This window comes from Peromyscus eremicus, chromosome 4 (genome assembly GCF_949786415.1).
Source record: "Peromyscus eremicus chromosome 4, PerEre_H2_v1, whole genome shotgun sequence".
NCBI lineage: Eukaryota > Metazoa > Chordata > Mammalia > Rodentia > Cricetidae > Peromyscus > Peromyscus eremicus.
In genome coordinates this window covers 24,116,143-24,140,488 of record NC_081419.1, presented here as the reverse complement: position 1 = coordinate 24,140,488, position 24,346 = coordinate 24,116,143, and the positions used below count along the sequence as shown (strand labels likewise).

The 24,346-nt window shown below is 39.3% G+C and overlaps 1 protein-coding gene across 4 annotated transcripts in view; it reads left to right on the top strand.

Moving 5' to 3' along the window:
- Positions 1-24,346, top strand: part of Gtdc1 (glycosyltransferase like domain containing 1) — a 331,796-nt gene that overhangs the window by 293,191 nt on the left and 14,259 nt on the right. For all 4 annotated transcript variants that reach the window (XR_009378775.1, XM_059260434.1, XM_059260436.1 and 1 more), the window contains one exon: positions 13,936-14,045. Coding sequence is in view for 3 of the 4 variants with exons in the window: in XM_059260434.1 (XP_059116417.1) it covers positions 13,936-14,045 (110 nt within the window). In the remaining variant the exon portion in view is untranslated. The remainder of the gene's footprint in view (positions 1-13,935; positions 14,046-24,346) is intronic.

The window sequence follows — 24,346 nt, the reverse complement described above, 5'->3', positions numbered from 1 at the left end:
TGGATTCCATTTAAAAAAAATAATATTTCCAGGGGCTAGCAAGATGGCTTTGCACATCAAAAACTTGCCACCAAGCATGGTTGATTTGATTTTTGTCCATGGGATCCACATGGTAAAAGGAGAGAAGTGACTCCTGCAGGCTGTTATCTGACCTTCACATGACACATGTGATCCCACAAACACACACAGAAATAAGGAAGTGTGGTGGTTTGAAAGAAAATAGTCCCCAAAGGGGGTGGTATTAATGGGAGTTGTGGCTTTGTTGGAGGAAGTGTGTCACTGTGGGGGTGGGCTATGAGGTCTCCCATATGCTCAAGATACTGCCCAGTGAGACAGACCACTTCCTGTTGCCTACAAGATGAAGGATTCTCAGCTACTTCTCCAGCACCATGTCTGCCTGCACACTACCATATCCCACCATGATGATAACAGACTGAACCTGTGTACTGTAAGTGAACCACCCCAATTAAATGTTTTCCCTTGTAAGTATTGCCGTTGCCATGGTGTCTGTCCACAGCAATAGAAACCCTAGCTATGACAGTAAGTAAATGTGATTTTAAATGCAAAGATTTCCATGAAATTTTAGTGTCAAACAGAAAGAACAGTTTCTAAAACTCTTTTAAGATTAGTTTTTATGTATATGAGTGTTTGCCTCCATGTATGTATGTATGCATGCATGTGTGTAGTTCCTGTGGAGACCAGAAGAGGAGGTTGCACCCCTGGAACTCGAGTTAAAGATGATAGTAGATGTTCTAAGGGAAATTTAGCACATTGCCACTCTGATTTGTAAGTGAATGGACCGTCTGTCTACTCAGGAAAACTCTCCTGTACTTTCTAGGCCACTTGCTTCCGTGACCCCTACTTTGTACTTCCTTCCTGCCCTTCTCAACCAAACTGGGCACAGTGAAGCAGAGCCCCTTCCTGGTGCTTACAAAGGGAGCCCAGGCTTGGCCTTGGGGAAGTACAGGCCTGCTCTCTACTCTCGCCTGCACTTACTTGATCTCCTCTTGAAGCAGCCTCTCCACCTGTTGTAGTTGCCCAGGTCTCTGTCTTCAGGTGGTGCTCACACTAACTCTCAGTTCTGCTTACTGTTTTGGGTAGCTCTGAAAAGCGGGGGGAGGGGATGACACTTTACTCCCCCGGTTTTACTTGCAGTTCTTAAATGAGATTGGTAGGATATTATATAGCCATGGAAGGTTTAATGGAGTCTGAACAGTACCCAGAAAGGAATTTCACAGGTAAGTGAAAATTGTTGTTAGTTGTTGTTTACTGGTGTGTGGGTGACTGGGCTAATAGTGGCTTGAGTGACTGGACTTACGGTAACATTTGACAGGATTAGCATGCAGTTCAAGAACATTTCAGTGTGAACTTAGGCCTTATCCACAGCACAAGTTTTACTTTAAGTTATGTTTGCAATTTTATATTAAAATAATATTTTGAGTACTGACTCTTAACTGAGTTTAGGACAGAGCTGGCTGGTACTTTGGATGTTTCCATGTATAATTATAAATATTATATCCACTGTAATATAAATGGCTGATTAGAAAATATGACAGACTCAATAGTTTCCTCCAGTATGATGCTTAGTAAACCTAACTACAAGATCCTTAAATTTCCGATTGCTAACTGAAGACTGATAGGAAGACGATGCTGGTGGTGGTGGTAAAGCAATAGCCATTTTCCATGAAAGTGTGTTTACTGTTTACTGGGCACTACAAAGTCTCTCTCTGTACATCATCTGGATGAATGCCCTCAGGAAGCTTTAAAGTGAGTGTTTTTAGATACATTGTTGCAGAGAAGGAAGTTAAGTTTCAGCTTGCCCAGGAATGCTGCTACCAAATACCAGAACGGAGACTTCAACTGCCCTTATACTGGGCTACACAATTTAGTTCTGATTAAAATGGTGATCGGGGGCTGCGAAGATGGCTCAGTGGCTAAGCATGCTTGCTCTGCAATCATAAAGACCTGAGCTCAAATCCCCAGTACCCACATAAAAAGTCAGGTATACCTGCACATAACTATAACCCCAGCATTGTGGGACAGAAGCAGGTAGATCCTAGAAACACATAAGCCAGCCAGCCTAGCTGAAAGGATAAACTTCCAGTTCAGTAAGCAACCTCGTCTCAATGCAGTAGGGCAGAAAGTAATACAGGAAGACACCGAAAGTCCTCCCCTGCCCTCTATGTATGCTCATGTGTATGCACGCCCACACCCTAATATATATGCTCCACTCCACTCACACAAAAAGCTTAAATTAAAATCAGTGATAATCATACATGGATTTATGACTGGCTTTTGATAGCTTCCTTTGGGGGGAATTTACATTCATCTCTAAAACAATTTATTTTTATGAATGGTCTCTCAAGAAGACTTGTTCTTTGTCACCCACTTTTCACTCCAAATATAGGACTGTGATGGTCACTGTTAGTAAGTTCATTTAACTAATGAGGACTTCTGTTTCCCAGGCTTCTTATTGTGAAAGAAACTTTTCTTGAGTGATAGAATTCATTTAAAAGATGTAATACCATTTCAGTATCCAAAATCTCTTTACTTTTTCCATATAAACAAAGTCATCTTTGGGAATATAATATAACTAACTCTTGAAAACTCTAGGAATAAGCCACAGAAGACCGGGGTTGGCGCTGGGCACGTTTCTCTCATGACATTACAAGAGGGATGCATAGAAAAATGCAGGTTTGCTTTCTTTGAGAGAACGGGAGAGAAACCTGAGCTCCACTGAAACACTGGTTAGGAAATAGGGTAGGGCATGTGCATCAGTAGGAGTCACTGAGTGGGTCCAATGAGACTCACGGGCCCTACTCACCGCCATGACACTCTGGTGTGTGTGCACAGCGGTCACTACTGAGTGAGAGAGGTCAGCTCCTTTGTGAGATCTCCTTCAACTAACCAACAAGCAGCACAGAAAACGTGCATAGCTCAAGGGTTTTCTTCTCCATTGGAGGGACTTCCTATTTAGCACTCTGTCCATTTCTGGTTTAGCATTTTTAGACTGGATTTTCCTCCTGAAATGAAGATTCTCCCCCATATAACTGAAGACCTAGTCTTTTCTAGTAATGACAAAATGTTCACAGCTGAATATGAAAACTTTTATTAAGATGGGAAATCAGTTTGTCAAGAGGCATGTAATAATTCCAAACCAAGTTTAATTCTCTATTAAAAAAAAAAAAAAAGGACATGATCCTTTATATTGTTTGGTAGACCAGTCTTCCTAAACTTTTAAAAATATACACAGCTAGCACCTTCAGCCAGGGTGTGGCCATTGTTCATCTGTTCATTTTAAACCCTGTTTTAAGTGCCTGATGACACATGGTATTTAGGAACTTCGCCCATATGTGGGGGTCCCAGACCTTTCTAAGAGCATTGCATACAGATAAATAGCAGGCAGTAGAAAAGGACACACTTATGAAATCATCTGTAGTAAATCCTTGTTAGTGCAGGTGTCAGAGTGAGATGGAATTTCTCGGGATAAATGCAAGCACCAGTAAAGTCAAAGTCAGTGACAGGCAATGGACAAGGATGACAAAGAAAAGGGGAAATTCTATTCCAGACACAAGAACTTTAGATAGAAGAGCATGGGGCTTGAGTACTTGATGAGTCAACTTAATTTCAACTTAGTAGATTCTAGTCCATAGACATTTTAGGAAAGAGAAAACAGGGAGTGTTGTGTTGAAGAGAATGGTGTAATAGAGCCATTTTTTGGAAGCAGCTTGGAAGAGTGAGCGTCTGAAGCTCTGTGATGACCTTGAGGTATAGAAGATAACAGTTACTATAAAAATGGAGATGAACAAGGAGGCTTTACATTTCCTGAAGAGGAAAAGATACCTAATTATCAATAAGCTGGCCAGTAAGATAGATTTGTTGTCAATTTTCTTATGGCCCAGAAAATATTGACTGAGTGGTGACATGCTGACTCCAAAGGCAAGTTTGATCATTAGTGCTGTGTGAGGGGTTTTAAGGTGTTTTTTGTTTGTTTGTGTGTTTATTTGTTTATTTGTTTGTTTTAAGTCTTCTAACTGTTCATGGGGAAGCTAGATGACGATTCTGCAGAGAATCAGGTTCTAGAAGCACTAAAACATTTACTCTAGTTGGGAAGGACTAAGAAGATGAAATTTATAGACAATTATTGTAGACTCAGTCAGTTTAGTCTAAGAACTTTCTCAATGATGTACAAATCACTATGTTTGATAGTGGATGATAACATAGCCATGCCCTCTGCTCTTGAGGAACTCAGAACATAGGAGGGAGTAGGTATAACCTTGCAAGAAAGTAAGTACCAAGGGTAGACAAGTGTGGTACAAGTGACCAAAGGGTCGCTGGTGAAGAGCTCTACAGTTGCACACTGGCAGAGTAGAAGGAAATGCATGAGTTGGGAAAGAGAACTTTGAGAACTATAAGAAATAGGTGTCACTTTCAGTATTGCTTGAAACACTTAAAAACTGGAAGCAATTTAATGTCAAATATGAGAACTATCTAATGAAAAGTTAAAATGTTATGTAATTGTTTTAAAATATGATATGCATTTATCTGCTAATGTATATAGACATTTAATAAAAATACAAAGTACAGAATAGTGGGCATTAATCTCATAAAATGAGAAAGCTGAACATTAAATACCTTTACATAAATATTTTTGAGTATGCTAAGGAAGAGGTCTGAAACTAAGTCACCAAACAGCTGCTGGTATTAGTGACCCCTGAGCAGTGGAAACAGGATAGGGGAGTATGTATCTCTGAATTATTTGCATTTGTTACAATGGGTATGCACTTTTCTTTTATTGAAAATTTAATTATAGATGTTCGTGCAGATGTAAAAATAATAGGGTCTCTTTCTGATGACTCATGTGTCATATCCTCACATCTCACTCTCTAGGACTTTAAGTCTCACTTGTATTCTTTAGTCTACTTTCTTCCTGTTCATCCTGGATAAATTCAGTTGATCCCTGGCTTACTAACTCTTATCCCCTGCTGACCTTTCTCATTATGGAGCACATATGTATAGTAAGCTTTTAGGTTGTTTATTTGATCCTATTAGTGTATATTTTCAGTATGATCATCTTTATTGATGATTACTTGATACTTAATGTATATACACTGTCTATAAGTTCCCTAGAAGCCAGGACAAGACAGGAAATCATCTTATTTCTATTCAAGAGGGGAAAACACTTCTTAACGACAACCAAGACTTTCCTAGACTAGATCCTGGGAGACTGTCTAAGTAGAAGGGACAGATACTATGGTGTTAGCTCTTAGTATTACTAGCAGCCAGTTGCAAGCACATTCCCAGCATGCAGTTTAGAATGAAATTGTGTTTAAATCCAAAAGAAAATCTAATTGATTAGTCACTATATTTGAGGGAAAAAATGACAAGACTTAGTAATAGACTGTGGAGATGAAATTTGATTCTGTAGAGTCTCCCACATCATAGGAAGTAGCCATACTCGTTGAGATAGAACAGTGTGGGATGATGACTGCTGAAGTAATGTCCTATAGTGGGGAAGACCAATGTAGCTTAATTGGTACTTATGGCCTACCAGTTTGTAGAAGGATGTGTGTCCTTGGGCTTCCTCACCAGAATTGTAGAGAAAGAGTTCACTGACAAGTCAGACTGCTAGACAAAAAATCTTTATGTAACATACAAAAAATAATAGAAAGTCTGGGGAAGTCAAGCTGCTAGCAAGGAGAGCCTCTCTAGGAAATCATTGGAGATCTAATAGGAAAAATATTGAGGATAACTCAGTCAGATGGAAAGAGCAGGAAGATGTAACACAGACAAGAGTGCTACACTGAAGTGATAACATGGGATTTGGAGATCAAGCCAGGGTCCTTTCAATGGGCAGAGGTATCTGATAGAAGAACACATAGCAAGCAGGAGAGAGCTGGAGTAGCAGACCCACTAGGAAGCATTCTCATCCAGGAAACGCGGGAGGTCAAGAAAGGGATGCAGTTGCCACTGTGAGATGAGACGGCCTGTGAAGAGTCACCTAGAAAGAGTACATTGCAGAAAGCTCTCTTGCTAATAAGAGAAAGACATTTCAAAGACAACAGACACTGTGCTGCAGAAATGGGATCACCGGCCACAGCTGAAGTGGGAACACATCTCTAACAGGTACTGCTAGCCTGAATTTTCTATGATAGACCTCACTCCTCTCTGCTATCAAAAAGAAAAATAAGAAAATCAGTATGCAGATTGTATGAAACTCTGATATCTGTGAATTCAAATTTCAGTTTTTAATTTTGATTTCTTTCTGATGGCAGATTTCAGTGTGTTACTAGAAATCTCATGTAGCCCAGGACTTTGCCCTCCATTTCCTAGCCTCAAGCTAGGACACTACTCAAGTATACTCTACAAGTGGCCTTGTAGTCCTTACCTGGACATTCACTAAGAGCATGCTTCTGTGTTTAAGTACAGTATAGCTCAGAAGTTTCTTAAGGCCATCACTAGAGATATGTACTAAGACTGTCTCTCTGTCTCCCACAGAGCTCTTAGTATTACTAGCAGCCAGTAATACTCCCCCCTCATCCTGGTTTTTTCCCAGGCATTAACCTGGACTCTCAGCTCTATTTGCAATTTTTTTGCCATTATCCCTTTGCCAGAGGTGAAGCAACACAGAATGCTATACTCATTGGCATGTCTTACATGCTTCTGCCTGCTGTAGACCTCAGCATTACAGGGAATTTAACTTGTAAACAACCAAAAGACCTCTACTATGGAGGTTGGTGGCATTTCTCCCCACTCCATGCCTCCTTGAAGCAATGAACATGAAACACCTTAGCATCTTGAATGCCTTCTGGGTAAAAGGGTAGAGGGGAGATATATTGGTTAAAATTTCTAAAATCTAGTATCAAAGGGCAAAGTATAACAATTTACTTTGTCAATGGTGTGTAGAAAGAGAAGTGCTGAACACTGTCAGTGGGATGCAAGTAAAATAACAGAAACGAAAGGCAGGATGTCAGCCTTAAAAACATACATACAAGTAGCATTACACAGACTGAGCAGGTTGTACTTATATTTATGAATATATTTGAAACAATGATTAATGAAAAAAGAGGTCATGAATTTGAAAGAGAGCAAGGAAGGGTATATGGGAAGGTTCCAAGGGAGGAAAGTAGAAGAGGAAATATTATAATTAGAGTCTCAAACAATAAAAGAAATAATATGATAGTAACAACAACAAAAAAGTACCCAGTGCCATGCATGGTAACATACTTGTAATCCCTACCCTTGGGAGGTTGAGACAAGCCAATGAGGACTTTGAGGCTAATCTAGAATACATAGTTCAAGGCCAACTGTACTATGACAAGACACAATCTTAAAACAGAACAACAAAATTCAAACCAGAACTCTCTGTGATCCGCTTGCCATGTTACTTGTTGTCTATCTAAAGGGAAAGACCAATATGTGAAAGCACATGTTCCTCCTTCTTTATTATAGTACTATTGACAGCTGCTGTGTCTACTGACTCTGACTCATAAATATATGAGGAAAATGAGGTGCATGTACACAGTAGAATACTCTTCAGCCAGAAAAAAAAGAAAGAAATCCTCTCATTTGTATCAACATGGATGAAACTAGAGATTTTGTTGTCAAACAGGAACAAAAAGATGAGTATCAAGTGATCTCTTCTGTGGAGGATAAAGTTGATCTCATGAACTGCAAGGGGTAGTAGTTAACAGAAGCTGATTTTGTTCAGTCTTTGCGACACACCTGCAGGCTGCTCTGTGAGTCTGTCGCAAAGCCATTTCTCTGCACTGCCCTTCTCTCTCTGAAAGCAAGTTTAAAGGACAGAAAGCAGTATGACCGCCCTCCAGTTACCAATGTGGAAGGGCTTTAAAATAATAAAGGCGGGGAGTATTGAAGAAGTAATTGTAGTAAAAGAAAGACAGATGAAATGGGGACATGGAGGGGAGGGGAGAGAGACATTGAGATTGAAGGAGCAAGAGGGAGCAAGGGAAGTGAAATGAAGAAACTGGTCAATAGTGAAGACTGCTCACTAAACCATCCTCCAGCAAACGCTGCACACTGCTTGTTGACGTTGGACAGAGCAAATGAAAAGTACATGCCTTAGAAAGCTTGTCAGATCAGTCGGTGATGAGAAGCAGCTTAGCAGGGAATAGAAGCCTATACAGGAGTAAGAAGCGCATCGCTGAATTTGGAAGTGTGAAATGTTTTGAGGTTTTAGTTGGTTAATTAGTTGTTTTGTTGGTTGATTTGTTTTTATGGGAGAGATCGTCTTGTTTTGTTGAAACAGGATCTCAGTATTTAGCCCAGGCTTACCTCAAACTTGAGATTCTTCTACCTTAGCCTCCCAAGCGCTATATTGCAGGCTCATGTTCTGTGAGGTGGTGTTTGTAATCAGAGAGAGATAGGTTAGCAAACTCTCAGGAAAGTCAAGATGTTTAAAACAATTTCACTGGAGAATTGTAATTATGTATTACTTCTCGATATTTATTGTCCTCTCCAATGAGTCTGTGCCCCCAAAGTAGCAGAAGCTAAGGAATGCCTGTGGCTTAATGTTCTGAAAATGAAACTGTGGGCTGAAGGTAAGGTACAAGCTTCCTTCCTCCTCTCAGTATAGGCAGGAAGCAGACACGAAGACGAAGATGAACAAACAAGAGTATGACTGTAGAGATAGCATGTGGGTTCTGGTGTGAGTTTTCTGTGTGGTGTTTGATGCTGGAATGGTTATATTTGATGGTCATTTGATTGAGCCATGTAGGTGAGGTTATGATCAGGTGCTTAGTAGGGATGTGCAGCATGTATAGAGCAGCTGACTGTGTGCCACAGATGGTACTCTGATTGAGGTGAACTAGGTTATGTTGCAGTAGTGAACACTTGCGCACCCCCATGGGATTCAGTTGCTTTAGACAAAAGAACTTCTTTCACCTTTGTACACTGCTGCATGTGGGACAAGTCTCCATGTGACAACCTGAACCTGCTTATCTTAACACAGCGTCGCTGCAGAGTTTACTAAGCTTTCGAGAACTGCTCTCAGATGGGTTTATCTGAAGGTGACATATGTCAGTCAGCTTGCAATCCATTGGCTGGCACTGGTCCTCACCCACAGCAAGGGAGTAAATAAGGAATCTGTGTTCTCAGAAATAGAGACTGGATATTAATGTTAACACAAATAGTCCCTCATTGCTCAGCTCAGCAATTGATACCCAGTAAACAAAGTAGGCATCATCTGCCCTTTCCACAGAGCTCTGGATGCAGAGTAGTATGCTTCTGGAAAGAGCCAATTTCTCTCAAGCCAGACAGGAGCTAGATCAAAGAGACTGCTCAATATATACACAGTTATGTGGGAAAAATCGGAAATGGTAACAGTATAAGTGACAAGTATGGAGAACTTAGAAATCCTCAATAAATATTTACTGAATGAGTGCTAAGTGAGGAATAAGAAGAAATTTAGCTCTCTGAAACGAAACAGGAAAGGCAACAGAGAGAGACAGATATAGGAAGAAAAAACACATGGAAACAGTTTATGCTTTTCAAATGTTCTGAATAATATTTGGGAATAAAAGCTGTTCTTGCTGTATCTTCTGCTTCCAGGAAGCCTGAAATATTTCCCTGCTGGTCTCTTCTGCTGTAGTGGGGGTATGGAGAAATGAATTCCCTGCCAGGCTGTTCTATCCTTACCTACCAGTAGGATGGGTATGATCAGGAAGCCTGAACCCTGACACATTGACTGAAATGTCTTGTTTATTTAAACAAGTTTGCTTGGCTGGCATTTGTCAAACATAGAGGGTCGTGGGGGAAAAAATGAAACAGCTGGGTACTGAAATGTTCAAGTTAAGAAGAAAGCTTATGAACTCAGAGTTGTGGTAAAATATTAGGAATGGGTTCTTTAAAATATTCAAAATAATTTACACAAACAAAGCTTATTGAAAACAAAAGAGGAAACAAGCCAGAACAAACCTAACAATTTAGAGATGAACGTTGTAACAGTTACAGGCATCTACTTGTCCTGCACAGGCAGATCATAAAAGTCATGCTTCTCTGCCAACTCCTTTTACTCAGAAGTACTGGCTATTGAATACTTAGTACTGAATAATTTTCCATGCCCAGAAGCACACATATGCAACATTATTTTTAATGACTGCTAAGAATTGTATCATATGTATCAAAATATATTTAATTGTCACCACTTTAAATTTTTACAAAGTTGCCATTATAAGTAATGCTGTTATGAATACATTGTAGCAGAATTTCTGTGTGCATCTTTTTAGGCTGACTTTCATAAATTATAATTATTAGAGAAAAAGTGATGCACACATTAAGGTTTATCATGACCATTAGCAAATTTCCCTCTAAAGATTCTATCAACCATTTCCCACCAGAAACGTGAGAACAGAAATACGGATCTAGAGACAAGTTTCTTGCAAAAAGCATCCTTAATCTTGATAGCAGATGTGTCCTCATCAGACCCTTCACTATACATGTAATACTTTCTGCTACAACCACATGGACGAGAGTTTCACATTTAGACTAATTTGAAAGTATCTAAGGTATAGCATGTTCTGCTCAATGGATTCATTAGTATCAGAGGAACTGTATGGCCCACTGGATGCCTAGAGCTCATCCTTTGCAGGACACAGTAGTTGTCTCTGCTGTTCATTCATCACTCATGCCTTGTTGTAAGGTATGGTTGTTATATGTGGAACTTTTTAAAGGTTGAATGTTAGACAATTTCCCATTTCACCACAAAGAAAATCCAAAGAAACCTTTCAACTAAACTGATTGTCTTAATCAGGGTGATGACCATGACCAAACACCATGACCAAAAAGCAAGCTGGGGAGGAAAGGATCTGTTTGTCCTACACTTTGATATCACTGTTTATCATCAAAGGAAGTCAGGATAGAAATTCAAACAGGGCAAAAACTTAGAAGCGCCGGGCGGTGGTGGCGCACGCCTTTAATCCCAGCACTCGGGAGGCAGAGCCAGGAGGATCTCTGTGAGTTCGAGGCCAGCCTGGGCTACCAAGTGAGTTCCAGGAGAGGCGCAAAGCTACACAGAGAAACCCTGTCTCGAAAAAACAAAAAACAAAACAAACAAACAAAAAAAACCTTAGAAGCAAGAGCTGATGCAGAGGCCGCAGAAGGGTATTGCTTACTGGCTTACTTCCTATGGCTCACTCACCCTGCTTTCTTATAGAACCCAGAATCTGGCACCACCTGAAATGGGCTGGGCCTTCCACTATTAATCACCAGTTAAGAAAATACCTTAACAGGCTGGCCTACAACCTGATCTTATGTAGGCTCCCTCCTTTCAGATGACTTTAGCCTATGTCAAGTTGACATGAAACTATCCACCATACTGCTTATATTGAGCTTTGAGCAACATAAATCCAATAAGTAGGACTATAGTTGTATTAAAATATACTAGTGTATACAATACTGTAAAGTATATATGCTGAAGAGTGTGTTGAGAATTGTTGCTCTTTTCCTACCCTCATATTTCAGGAAGAAATTTTGTTTCAAGCTCACCTTTCCTGCACTTTTGACACCACAGTGGTGCCCTTATTCAGACAATTGGCCTGCTTCTACGACCTGTCTGGCATTCTGGATTGCAGAACGAGACTGAAACTGCCCCATGGCATCACTAGAAATCTCTTCTCCAGCTATGGAAACCTGCTTGCTGCTCATGATCTCATGACCACTTAATCAGTGTGTGTGTGTTTGAGAGAGAGATGGTGGTGGTTTTTTTCGGTATTTGTTTTCAAAACCACTCAGCACTTAGAATTATTAGGTCATACTTCCCAAATGACACCATCTCAGTGTTTAATTCCTATGAGTCTACTTTCAGTAGTACCACCAAGTGAGGAAGTGCTAAAATCATCCAAAATTCTCATCAGTTAAAGGCTAACAGACTGTTCCCAAAAATGAATAAAGAGTTCCCCTATATCATGATACATTTTTTAAGAACTTGAGTATAAAATGTCCCTATTTGTGAGGGATAACTTTTAACAAATAAACTTCCACCTTATGTTCAGCTACATATTATGATTTAAACAAAATGAAAGATGGTTCACACCAATCTTGTTTGTGTTGTTACACAAAATGACTATTGAATATTAAAGCTTTTGTCTACCTAGAAGGAATTTCTAAAGTATGTGCTAGGTTGCAATGCAACTGTTTCTGTATAGAAGCAATAAAAATGGATGTTCGTAAATCCTACTGCTTTAAACATACTGGAAGTTATAGGAACTACACTCTTTACCCAGTTAAGTCTCATCCCACCTACACACTGAATCTCCTTTTATGTTTCCATGCATGAGCCGCCCCCTCGCCCTCCCCCCCCCACATGCACACAAGACAATAGTTAGAATACATGATATACCAGGGATCTATAGCCAGATTTTTGGAATGCCAAATGAAAAACTTAGAGAACTGAGTGGCTAGATTTCCCTACAGTGTTACTCTCTCTTAAGCTGTATTATGTTATATTGTTTCCATCCTTTTCATCTAAGTATCTCCAAGAGAATCAGACTGAAAGAGCATTTTACAAGATAAGGTGGCAGTTATTTGATTGATATGGTTGAAGACTGCATATGGTATATGCTTTCCTCTCACACTGTTTGGAGTCTTTGTTCCTGCCCACAGCGGTAGTATATATGAAAACTATCCAAACACTTCCCAATGGTGCATGTATATAATACACATCATCTTAAAAAGCAATGAACATTTTGCCATTGCATCTTTTATTATTTGAAGTAAATCAAACTGAGAGACATAGCACTTAAAACAAATTGTTTGAGAACTCTAATTTTATAAGATCTTACAGTTTCATAAGATTATAAATGCTGTTTTAAAATGTTAATTAGAAGATGCATTTGTTTCAATTCATGATACTGAAAATATTGACTGAATTGTGAATTAACACATTAAGGGGTACAGATGTCATTTTTCATGAGGTTTCCTGAATGATGTAATTTTCATATTTCATATAGCAGTTTAATAATTTTACAGATTTATTTTATATAATTAGTAAATGAGAAATTCAATTGCTGGTATATAACTATTTTCTGTAATGAAAAAAATAAAATTTCTGAATTATAAATAAAAAACAAATATTTTGAGGACATCTGGTCTACATCTGTCTGAAATAAGATAATTTAAAAACAGTGTAATTAAATGCAAGAAATACTGAAATATTCACACCTTAGAATGTTAAAAAAAATTCCATTTAAGTATGATTTGTTGATGAATATTTTTCTTTAATTTTAGTGTCTTTTAACCTCTCATTCTGTCATTAGCAAAGACTGACAAACTGAACAAGCCGAAAACATTTGATGTTTCTCCATGCCTGTGCTAAATGAAAGTATTTTCTGTTCAGATTCTTTTACATGTTGACTACCCTCCACTCTGAGTTGGTATCTAGTATAGATAGATTCAGACTTGTCCATCCCTTTTGTTGCATTACAATTTTCCACTGAGTGATTGCAAACAAGAGATTAGTGAAAGGCGCTGGAGTCTCTTTCTTAAATGGTGGGCTCTTGGTCAGAATAGTGAGGCTGGCTCGTGGGAGAAAGGCTTCCTTCCTGTGGAAAGGCAAGCTTCGGTGCTTCATCCTCATGATGATGAACAAAAAATAATCCTTTCAAATTTTTTTTCTTTAAGAAAATAAATTTGTGCTTAGTGAAAAATTAACTATTTGGAAGGAAGAAATACTGTATAGTTTACTTAGTCTTTTTAAGACAGATTTCCCCTCCAAGAAAAGGTCCTTTTATTTTATAACCCATAGGTGGGCCTGAGTTTGATTCTGACAGCAGGTCTGGATGCGAGATGACTTAGAGTTCAGGGAGGGGCTTCCTCACCAGCACAAGATCTTGACAGGAACTGACACCATGTGAACAGAACACTTTTCTTACCATGTACCCTGAGGTAACACTGGGTATATTTTCTGTTTATTTACAGGGAACATGACAAAGATCCAGAGAGTTTTTTTAAGGTATTAATGCATCTAAAGGACTTAGGACTCAATTTCCACGTCTCTGTCCTTGGAGAAACTTTTACAGATGTCCCAGGTACCTGTTTTGAATTTTCTAGTGTTTGTTGTTTGTTTGTTTGTTTGTTTTGTTTTGTTTATAGGGAGACATGAGCTCTACAACTGAAGTATTAATTTCTTCTTTGTTAGAATAATCAAGATGAGCACTGTTAACCAAGATTATACGACAGCATTAAAGTCTGATTCAATTAAAAAAACACTTAAGTAAGCATTCTTTGATTTAAGTTGAGAAGGAGCAGTCATCTCTCTTATCAAATATAGTTAATACAGTGTATTTTATGTAAACAGAATATATTGCTTTGGGCATCTTAATGCTTACAGAAAGTGGAAACTTATAATTGAATGTACAACCTCTCCACCTCTGGGGTCACAGCTTTGCCACCATATGTTAGGTGGCCTGCATAAAGCACTGGGCATCTGACTAATGATGTGGGGTGGGCCTTTGCCCATATCATTGCTGTCATTGGTCTATGCCTCTGTATTGAACTGAAGAAAAGTTAAGGTGGCAGCTGTCAGTAGCAGATCCTCTCATCCTTTATGCCATACAGCACCTTTTCAGGGTCATTTCCTTCATCTTGTGTCCTCGTCTGGTATGTTGGGGTCAGTAAAATGAGGAATTTGACACCTCTCTTAAGCATTTGTGTTTGTTTATTTACAGCCTGGGTATTGAGCATTGTTTTTAAACCAAGCAACAACAAAGGTCCAGGCATAGTCTTGTTGAGCAGTGTCTTCCTGTGGTGTGTTATGCCCCTGAAAGGCTGCCTAAGTGCACAGTCCTTTGGACAGTGCTTCCTGATTGTGGCTCAGTGCCAGGAATTGCAACTAGCCTGTCCTTATCGGCCTCATCTGGAGGCTTGCCTTCTGCCTTCAGCAATGCATGTACCAAACCTTGCTCTGGTCCCCTTGGGTACCAAGCTTCTGTCTGTTGGCTTCTATTTTATCCATCTCAGCTCTGGAGCATTTTCTTGAAAGTTCCTCATGTTCTCCTAGCACACTGTCTTTCTTCATGATATATCATATTGTTTTTCACCATTCACTGCATGCACATAATTACTAGATTTAAAATGTAAGCTACATGAGGACTACTAGAGACAGGACCTGCCTTCCTCGTTACTGTTACCTGAAACACTGACTAGTGGAGTTGTAGAGGTCAGTAATACTTATTAAATAAGTAAGCAAAAGTAATTGATGCTCCCCCTCATCAGGGAACTTACAGTTGTGTTAAGGAGAGCGCATTCATGTGTAAACACAAAAACAAAGAGGTACCACATGAGTAATGAGACATGGAGCTTAGAGGGTTAACAGTGAACTAGTCTATTAATAGCCAAAGCTACTGGAATAGCCAGAAATAAAAGTTTGATTAAATTATTCCAAACAAGGGAAAGCACACCAAAGCAAACTTTTTAGAAACTGTGTTTAAAGGGAGCAAGTTCCAATGAGTAATGCTATGGCATCGCTAATGTGAGTGGAATAAGGGGATTCTGCATGTCAACTTGGTAAGTTAATACTGCCTTACACAGACAGGGTAGTGCCAAGATAAGGAGAATGTTGATCTCTAAAGTAAATGAGGTACAGTGAGGCAGAATCAGTGTAAGAGTCACTGATGGCGACCCCAGGATGACTCTGCATCAGTGGCAGAGACTCTAGTGAGGGGACTATGTACGAGGAAAGCAGAGAAGAATTGGTAGACGGATGATTGTACAGAAAGAAGAAAAAAAATGCCAGCTTTCATATTTGGTGAGTTAGTTTGTGTGTGCCACCATTGAATGCTTGTCAATGAACTGGCACAAGAGGCTAGAGGAAATGCCTGAGAGGTTTCTGAGCCAGCCTCACCACAGCATAATTTTAGCTGCCTTTGTGAAGCAGGTTAGATTTTTACTCAAGTAGCATATCCTTGGGTACTTGAGAATCTGTACTCTTCACATCCCACACATTGCCTTTGTGCTGTGTGCAGCATTGTGGAAAACTGCAACTGGGAGAGAGTACAGTACTTAGACTGTACTGTGGAACCCACAAGAAACAATGCCATACTTTCTGTGTACATGTTCCTTTACTTCCACTCCAGCTGGGCCTCCGTTATGTCTCAGCCTCTGGTCCATGTGTCATTTCAAATGGGAATCAATCCTTCATGGCCAACATGCTTCGGCTTGCTTCTCACAGAATTGCAGATATTGAAGGAATGAATGTGTCTGGTTGCTCTGCGGCTTGTACCTTTATTCCAAAAGCTTCCTCACAAGCCATTCTTTATAACCGGTCATTGTTGTCATTCCTCTGGTGTATTTAACAAGTACTCATGTGGCGCTCGCTTACTATATCCCAGGCATCATTCTAAGCCACTTGCAGATATTAGCTAACTCTTCACATACTCCTGTTTGGGAACATCTCCACTTTTTTTCTTTTTTGGAAAACCTGAGGAATAAAGAAACCAAGTAAGTTCACACAACTAAATAAAGCTGTAACTGTATGCTGTTCGGAGTTTTGTATACTTGTTTCCTGACTCAACATTATCTAACTTACGGGGTTAATTTTTCTCTAACTCACCATCTAATAGTCCTACCTTCTAAGCAATCATAATATGTATTGCACTACTAATAACTACCTACTGGACAGGTAGAGAAATAGTGACTCTGAATGTCAGTTACTTTTAATGACTGCCTGCCTGTAAGTCATCTTTTTACATTCATGTAAGAACGATGAAGTATATGATATACTAACATTGGGTGGTTTTCCTCCAACTTGATCTTGTAGCAGCCGACTGGGCTCCTGCACACTTATAATCCCAGTGCTCCTGTTGCTGACGGAAGAGGATCTCAAATTCTAAGTCAGCCTGGGCTGTGTAGGGAGACCATGTCTCCTAGCACACATTTCCTTTATTTCTCCGCAAAGCACATAGGAGAAAACACCATTGCTAAGTGAAGGCACCGGTGCCAACAAGATACTGTCATCAACACTAACTTTCTCTTGAAAATTTTAAGACTATGGTACAAGTTTGTGTGGTTTCATTACTGTTGGTTATTTGCAAGCAAAAGTAATTTTACAAAAATCATTTTCCTGGAAAGTGTCACAAAATTAAGAAGGTTCATTAAGTTTTATAGCCCTGTGATTCATAACTCTTTTGTATCCTTTTTTATATTTTTGTTTGTTTTTGCAAAGGAGGAGAAAAGTAAAGGGACAGTTGGAGACTTATGCAATCCTCCCTGCTGGGTACGCTGGGCATACCAAGGGAGTGGCCAAGCCAAGAGCAGAGCAGGTCATCTTCTCCATCCCTCAGCATTGCTATAGTTGTGAACACACCTTTGTGCCAGGCACTGCAAGTCATACAGGATGATTGATCAAGTAGGAGGCATGGTCTATCACATGGGGAGAACATGATTGTTTGCTTTATTGATCACTTCCTGGAACACTGCTTTCAATGTTAGAGTGATCATCCAGCAGATGCCTGGCACTGTTCTATGCCCTTCATTCATTGCTTTACTTAGTTTTCACAATCAGTCCTGCAAATCAGGCAATGTTAGAATCGCCATTTATGAGAAAAGTAAGATCACGGAGCAGTTAAGTTTCGCAAAACCGTGATCCAAACTTTGTGCAGTCTCCAAGGCCAACGCTATGCCTGGAAATCCATAGTTCGATCTCCATTACAGAAAAGAAAGCAGGAGGTGTGATTGTAGGAAGTCCTGATCACTCCTGTGAATCAGTTCCATGTCCTTGGGTAATCCTTTTGCAAATGGAAAGCCATTGTTTAAAAGCCTTCAAATTTATGTCCTAAATATATTTCACCTCTTATATATTAAAATGTCCTCATCCACAAGAAAGTTAAAAAAACAAAATATGAAGTAGAAAAATATCCCACATAATATTTAGCATCAATGTTTTCTAAGTATTACTCAAATGACAGAATGGGTTTGTCATACTAGAATCATACAATTTGCATATCTTAACAGGTTTAGAGAAATATACTTTGAAACAAAATCTTAAAGAATTAAGGGAGGAAAAAGGTGTATTTTCAGTATACAGCAACACTAAGTCAAACAAGTTCTAAGTTGTTTTGTATTGTTTTCTCTTTCAACAGAAGTGACCTTGATTTTATGTAATTTTTTAAAGTTCTTCTCAACTCTCAGCTCTTAAATTAGATTAATCTAGGCTACACTAAGGTGGAGAAAACCTTAAAATTGCGGTGGCTTAAAATGCAAACTGTATTTTCTTGTCCACATCGTGTGTTTCTGCAGATGAGTGGGAGGGCACTGCTGATGAGAGTCAGTGAGGACCCTAGCTGATAAACAGATAATAATCATCATCCTAAGCATTACCAGCAGCCTGAAGAACTACAAAACTCATTCCCTGTGTCACCAAGCAACTCCACTGGCTTGGAAATAGCACAGGGCTCTGCTCCATTCACTAGCCAGAACTTCAAGGCACTACCCAGTCATAAGGAAAGCCAGTCCTGCTCTCTGTCAGAAAAACAAACAAACAAAAACAAAAAAACAAAACAAAACAAAAAACAGGAAACAGAATTTGATGAATTGCACTATAGGCTACCAGAGCTAATTAATGTACGCCATGATCTGTAGCTCTGCAGACAGAAAGCCGTGCCTCTCCAGATTTCCACCCTCATCTGGGTAAGTGTAGCCCAGTTGATAGAGAGTTTACAAATGTGTGGACATTGCCTGCAGTCTTCTTGTGGGGAACAATCTGATGGTATCTGAAGATGCATCTGGTAATTCATATCCTTTAAGAGGGAACCTTTATGAAGTAGAGGTGGTCTCTGAAATAGGGTAGGTTCTTCTAGGTGTTTGGGCATTTTACAGAGCTTATAGATATTGTCAACCAGGAGTGATTTCCCTCCATCCCTGGGGACATTTGGCAATGTCCACACACATTTCTGTCATAACTGTTGAACAGGGGGTTAGCTCCTGCCAAATAGGGCACCAGTTATTCTGCCAAACATACTAGAAAGTACAGGGTCAGCCCAACAACAAAAACATACTGAACCTAATAAAATATCGGCAGCACCAAGACTGAGAAGGTATAATTGCAGAAATTTAAATCAGTAAAACAGATTAGAATTGGGTCCTATAAGCTTTCCAGATGAACCTCAGCTAACTCAACTGTGCAATAAAAGGCACATGAGAAAGAAAACTAATAAAACCACCTACTCTATTTCAATGAATTTGTATGAAGATTTCCATAGGAGTAGGTCATTTGGAGAAAGCGCTAAAGTACTGTGCAAATTTTATTATAAGACTCAGGGACGTCTCTTCAGAGTTTGGATATGGAATGAGTTTCCAGAATACTTTTTGGATCCTAAGAAGACATTAAGGGTGCTGTGTCTTGGAAGTTCATTTTTGTTCAGACAATTAAAAGGTCATTCTGCTCTATAAACCATCTGCATCTAGTTTCATGTTTAAAGGGAACCAAAAAAGCCTAGGAACTCTTCAGTGCACATATTTTGAATGTTGGCCAGTTCTCATGACAAGGTCACATTGTTAGCCTTTGGGACAATTTTTTTTTTTTTTTTTTTTTTTTTAGTAAATGCTTTAGATATCAAGTCAATGGAATGTGTTTGTATACTTCATAATTTTCCCACAAATTGTAATTCTAAACAAAATATTCTTTTGTGTGAGCAGCAAAGGCCTTATGTAAAATTCTTCTTTCTTATTTCAGATATGGTACTCTTCTCGAAATGAGTTTTAGCTTGAGACATTCAGGCAGCCAAAAAGGTCTGAGGAAAACTGAAAACCTGAAGCATGGTTTTGGCAGGCAGAAGCTATTCTGGTTCCCCTGTAATTTAGGTCAAGAGTGGTGTGTGGAAGGCTTCTGGGTAGCATCTGGCCTGGCAGTGGTTACTACTGCGATCTTGTCGTGGTCCTGCTTCTTAGCTCTGGAGTGAAATGCTAGATAATCATGTGGCAATTTCCTCCCGTTCCACCTCCTGTTTCCCTCAGCTCCCAGCTACCATCTCATTTTCAGCAGAGTGACTATACCAAAGAGTCAATTCTAGAAAGGACTAGGTACACAAATAAACCACATTATTGTAAAACTTCTACATTTGTCTTCCAATCAAGCCCAATACAAAATGATCTCTTAATTGATTAATATTGAATCATAAGGTTATATGTGATAGGAAACAAATTCTACTGGAAAGACAAGACTGAATGAACTCCACTCTGTCAAGGCCATACCATTCCTTAAGCCAATCCTTTCTGAGTATGTTTTCAGTCACTGTTTATTCCTTTGACATGAAGTTGTTTACCAGCCATGTCTTATATTCATATAATGTATTGTGAATATCAAGAGAAGAAAATTCACTAGGGTATTGCAGACTGATTTGAAAGCAAAAAAAAAGTTTATATTTACATTTTATTATAGCATGGCGTTGTTTATAACTTTTTCATCATTTTGAGTATATTGCTTATGAACAACCTTTTAAGGCAATCTAATATATTGATATCCCAAATTTATAGTGAAGAAGAATGGCTTATCAACTCCATTTTAGATGCACAGGTGTAAATGAAAAGCTCAGTACATGGAACTGCCCTCACGTGGCTCCTCTAAAGGATCACGTGAGAAGGCTGGTTCCCAGGAATTGGAAACCCAGATTGAGTGGAATTTTTTTTGCCGGTCTTATGGTGAAATGAATAAGACAAACCACCAAGGCAAAAATAAGGAAGATTAAAGAAATGAAAAATGAATTTGCTTCTGACTGGAAAAACTAAATACCATGTATATTTTTCATAGCAGAAATGGTAGTGTATCTTAAGATAATTTATAAACTTAGCAAGAGTCCACTTGGTGCCACAGTATTACTTTGTATGTCCTCACCAAACTGCTGTGGATATTTTAAAAAGTAAATAAGTGAAAGAGCAAAATGTCAAAGATACCAAGTACAGAGGAATCACAATGGAAAACCTGTCCCATCAGATTCAGAACACTTACGAAATGATAACTTTTAAAGAGTGCTTTAGAGACTCACCAACATGAGAGTAGAAAAGTCAGCAGAAGTAGAAAATTCAGAAACAAACTGATATGTATATATTCTTCATATCTAATAAGCAGGGCAGCAAACCTAATAACATACCAATTCCATTTTAAAATCTGATAGTACTTTTTCTTAGTAAAAACAAGAAACTGGCTAATAAATTAGTAACTTCCCTGAAGTAAAAAAAGGAACAGAAATTGTACATGATCTGTTTTAGGTATTTGTGCTTCAACACTTACGTGAATCTCTATGAACATAAAATAAATGAAGCACGTGCTGTAAATATGTCATAGACATAAAGGCTTGTGATGGCAGAGGCTCTCAGGACTCTGCTGGGCCACACTAAGCTGGACTGTTATGCTACCATCTCGTTCTATCCAGTAGGCTGACTTCTCCTTATGCACAGGTGAGAAACTAAGGCTGCAGTTCACTAACTTACCAAAAGTCACATAGTTGATAAACAATAGAGGAAATGATATGAGAAGAAATAAATAGCACATCACACTTTAAGGGGAAACCTGTAATTTTGCCAGTAATAAAATAAATGTAAATGCATAGGATTTATGAGTAAGCGGTTATATTCCCCAAAGCAAGGAAAGCAATAGTATATCATAACTAAGAGCAGCCAACTTATGAGGTAGCATCTGCATCAGGATGAGGACAGTATGAATAGTTTTCCTGAGCTGTGTATATTAATAGACTTGTTTTTCTCAGTAATTTCATGTCACAAATTGCATCTAGTATATTTCAAGGTAGAGGAACACATGCCAAAGTTTTTGGAGCCTCATTCCCTTCTCTGTCTTCCCATTGCTAACAGAACACTGAGGTCCTTTTCCTCCCTAACCCACACCTCACCTGCTGCCTCTGGCACTCTTGCTCCTATTTTCTGAAACCTTACCTCCTGCAAAAGACTCACATTAGTCTCCCAGCTCCTGGGCATTTGTATGTTCAGTTTATCCCCCAGCATTCTTCCTAAACCCACAGCCACCAAGAACAGATGTGTAGTACTGCAGTAGTAATAAGTACATATCTTACAGATTTTCTGTAGGATGAGCTTCAATTTCTTTTGTAGCTAGGGAGCTTCCTTGCAATCCTTCCCCAGCCTGGTGTCTTATGAATTCCCATTCTTCATGCCATTTTCTGAATGCATCTGTTCATTTATACAAACCCTTTGTCTTGTGTTATTCAGTGCTTAAATTCCTCTGCTCCTTCCCCCCTAGGCACACTCATACCCTTTCTCCTCCTGACATAATCCCAAGTCCAGTGAAGTCTCTTCACCTCTCTCTCCTCTTCACCTCCATATTGTTATCCATACTGATCCTTCACTTGCCAACCACATGTCACACTGCACTGGGGTCGTTTGACATTTGGTTGCTGTAATGAGTCCATGGCAGAGCTCCCCAGAAGACAGTTTTTAGGTGTTTAGTACCATTTCTGGATGAGCTACACAGAGGAGTCAGGGCCTTCCACACTTCAGCCCCCCAGTGATGAGAGTGAAGCTCCTTTTCAGTGGCTGAGGAGCTGCTTTCCCAGAAAAGTCTTGTTAATTCTGCCCACCCTTCCCGTCTAAACGCTGAAGACATCCTCGGTGCAAGTAATACAGCAGCTCACTCTGGTTTCTCAGGGCAGTGTCCTGGGAGAGTGGGTGCTGCTGTGGTCACTCCCAGACGTGCCGTGCCTTGGCTTATTGTCTTCTCCTCCTGCAGCTCCTCTGAGTAGGATATGTGTAATTTCTACCAGAACCAGAAGATGCAGAGCAGCCTCAAGACAAGATCATTTTCCATCCTACCAGGGGGAAGACTATGAAAATAATATGTTCCGGAATACAACTCCCAAAACATCTCTCAAGAAATTGTTCTCAGAAGTTATAGCTGTTTGAACATCACTGAGGAGAAAAAAATGTTCTTTCATTTTCATAAACTGGTCTCAAATTTTGTGAGAAATGTACATTTCAGAAGGATAAATGGAAATCAGTTAATGAATGGAAAAGATCAAGACATTAATAGACCAGTAGGAATGTAGGAATAGATGTAACTACGAAAGCTTATAATGGCATCTATGGCTTAGATATGCTGAAACAGGAAAAAGAACATCTCTGTAGATAGAAGAGCTAATACAACCCTACTCAGTGCTTTGGTGTTTCACTTTTGTGTTCCTGCATTTATATATTGTCATAATTTGGATTGTGATATGGTCACAGTAATATTTTCCCAACTATGAGACCAGAGGAAGGCCCATGTGTTTCAGCCTAACTGTTTCTTGTGCCTCAGAACCAGTGTGACAGAAAGCACACAGTGGTGAGTGTGTTTCTGCACCCACGCAGTGAGCTTTTCCAGCTCTCTTCCCCTTGGCCTATGTTGTTTCATTTTCAACTGGAAGGAAGGCATCAGCTCTTTGCTGGGAAGGTTAGCTGTCTAGTTCTGGCATTGCCAATCATAGCTAGGTCACCTCTTCCAGCCTCATTTCACTCATGTATAAAACCAGTTCTTCAAAAGGAGCTGAAACTAGGAGGTACTTTGGAGACCAGGGCTTCTCAAATGAGGTTCACATGCCGCTTAAAAACATTGCATCAAATTTTATGAAGAAAATAATTAGTATCATAATGATACTTTTTCAAAACACATTCCTTTTCATTGTGATACCTATCCCTGCTCTCCATCAAGTGACTGAGAGCCATTGATACAGACCAGGCACAATTATTCCAGTCACCCTCCTCTGTGATTGGACCCCATCACTGCCTGTCATTTTCTTCTTGCCTTCAGGAACCCAGAGACTTTTTCCCCACCGAATCCAACCTTACCTCCATCTATCACCTCAAGGAGCTCACCAACAATGCCATATCTAATTTGAATTTTTGAAAGATGTGACTTCTTTCCTGACTATGTTTTTCTCCTGTCGTTATCAATCCAATACAGATTTATTCATCTGTCCTTCCCAGACAACTATAGTGTCCCCTTATCTGTGGGAAATACCTTCCCAGATCTTGAAATGTGGATAGTGTCAAAATGTGTGTGTGTGTGTGTGTGTGTGTGTGTGGTGTGTGAAATGACTTTATATTTTAACTAAACAGTTAATACAGTATGGCTGTAACTTTAACAGTATAAGGTTTAATAGCCAAACTACCATGAATTTTCCTTGCTTTACAATTTCATGGGTAGATCATTCTTACTATAGATTTTAGCAAAATCCACACAAAATGTTTTTGCCTTTACTTACTGAAAAAATTCACCTTTCCTTCACATTGCTATTTTGGCATTGGCAAATCCAAATCACCAGCATTCCTCCTACTTCACTGTGAGGCCATTATTCAGTAAGTTAAAAGTTATTTGAATGCAAACAGGGCA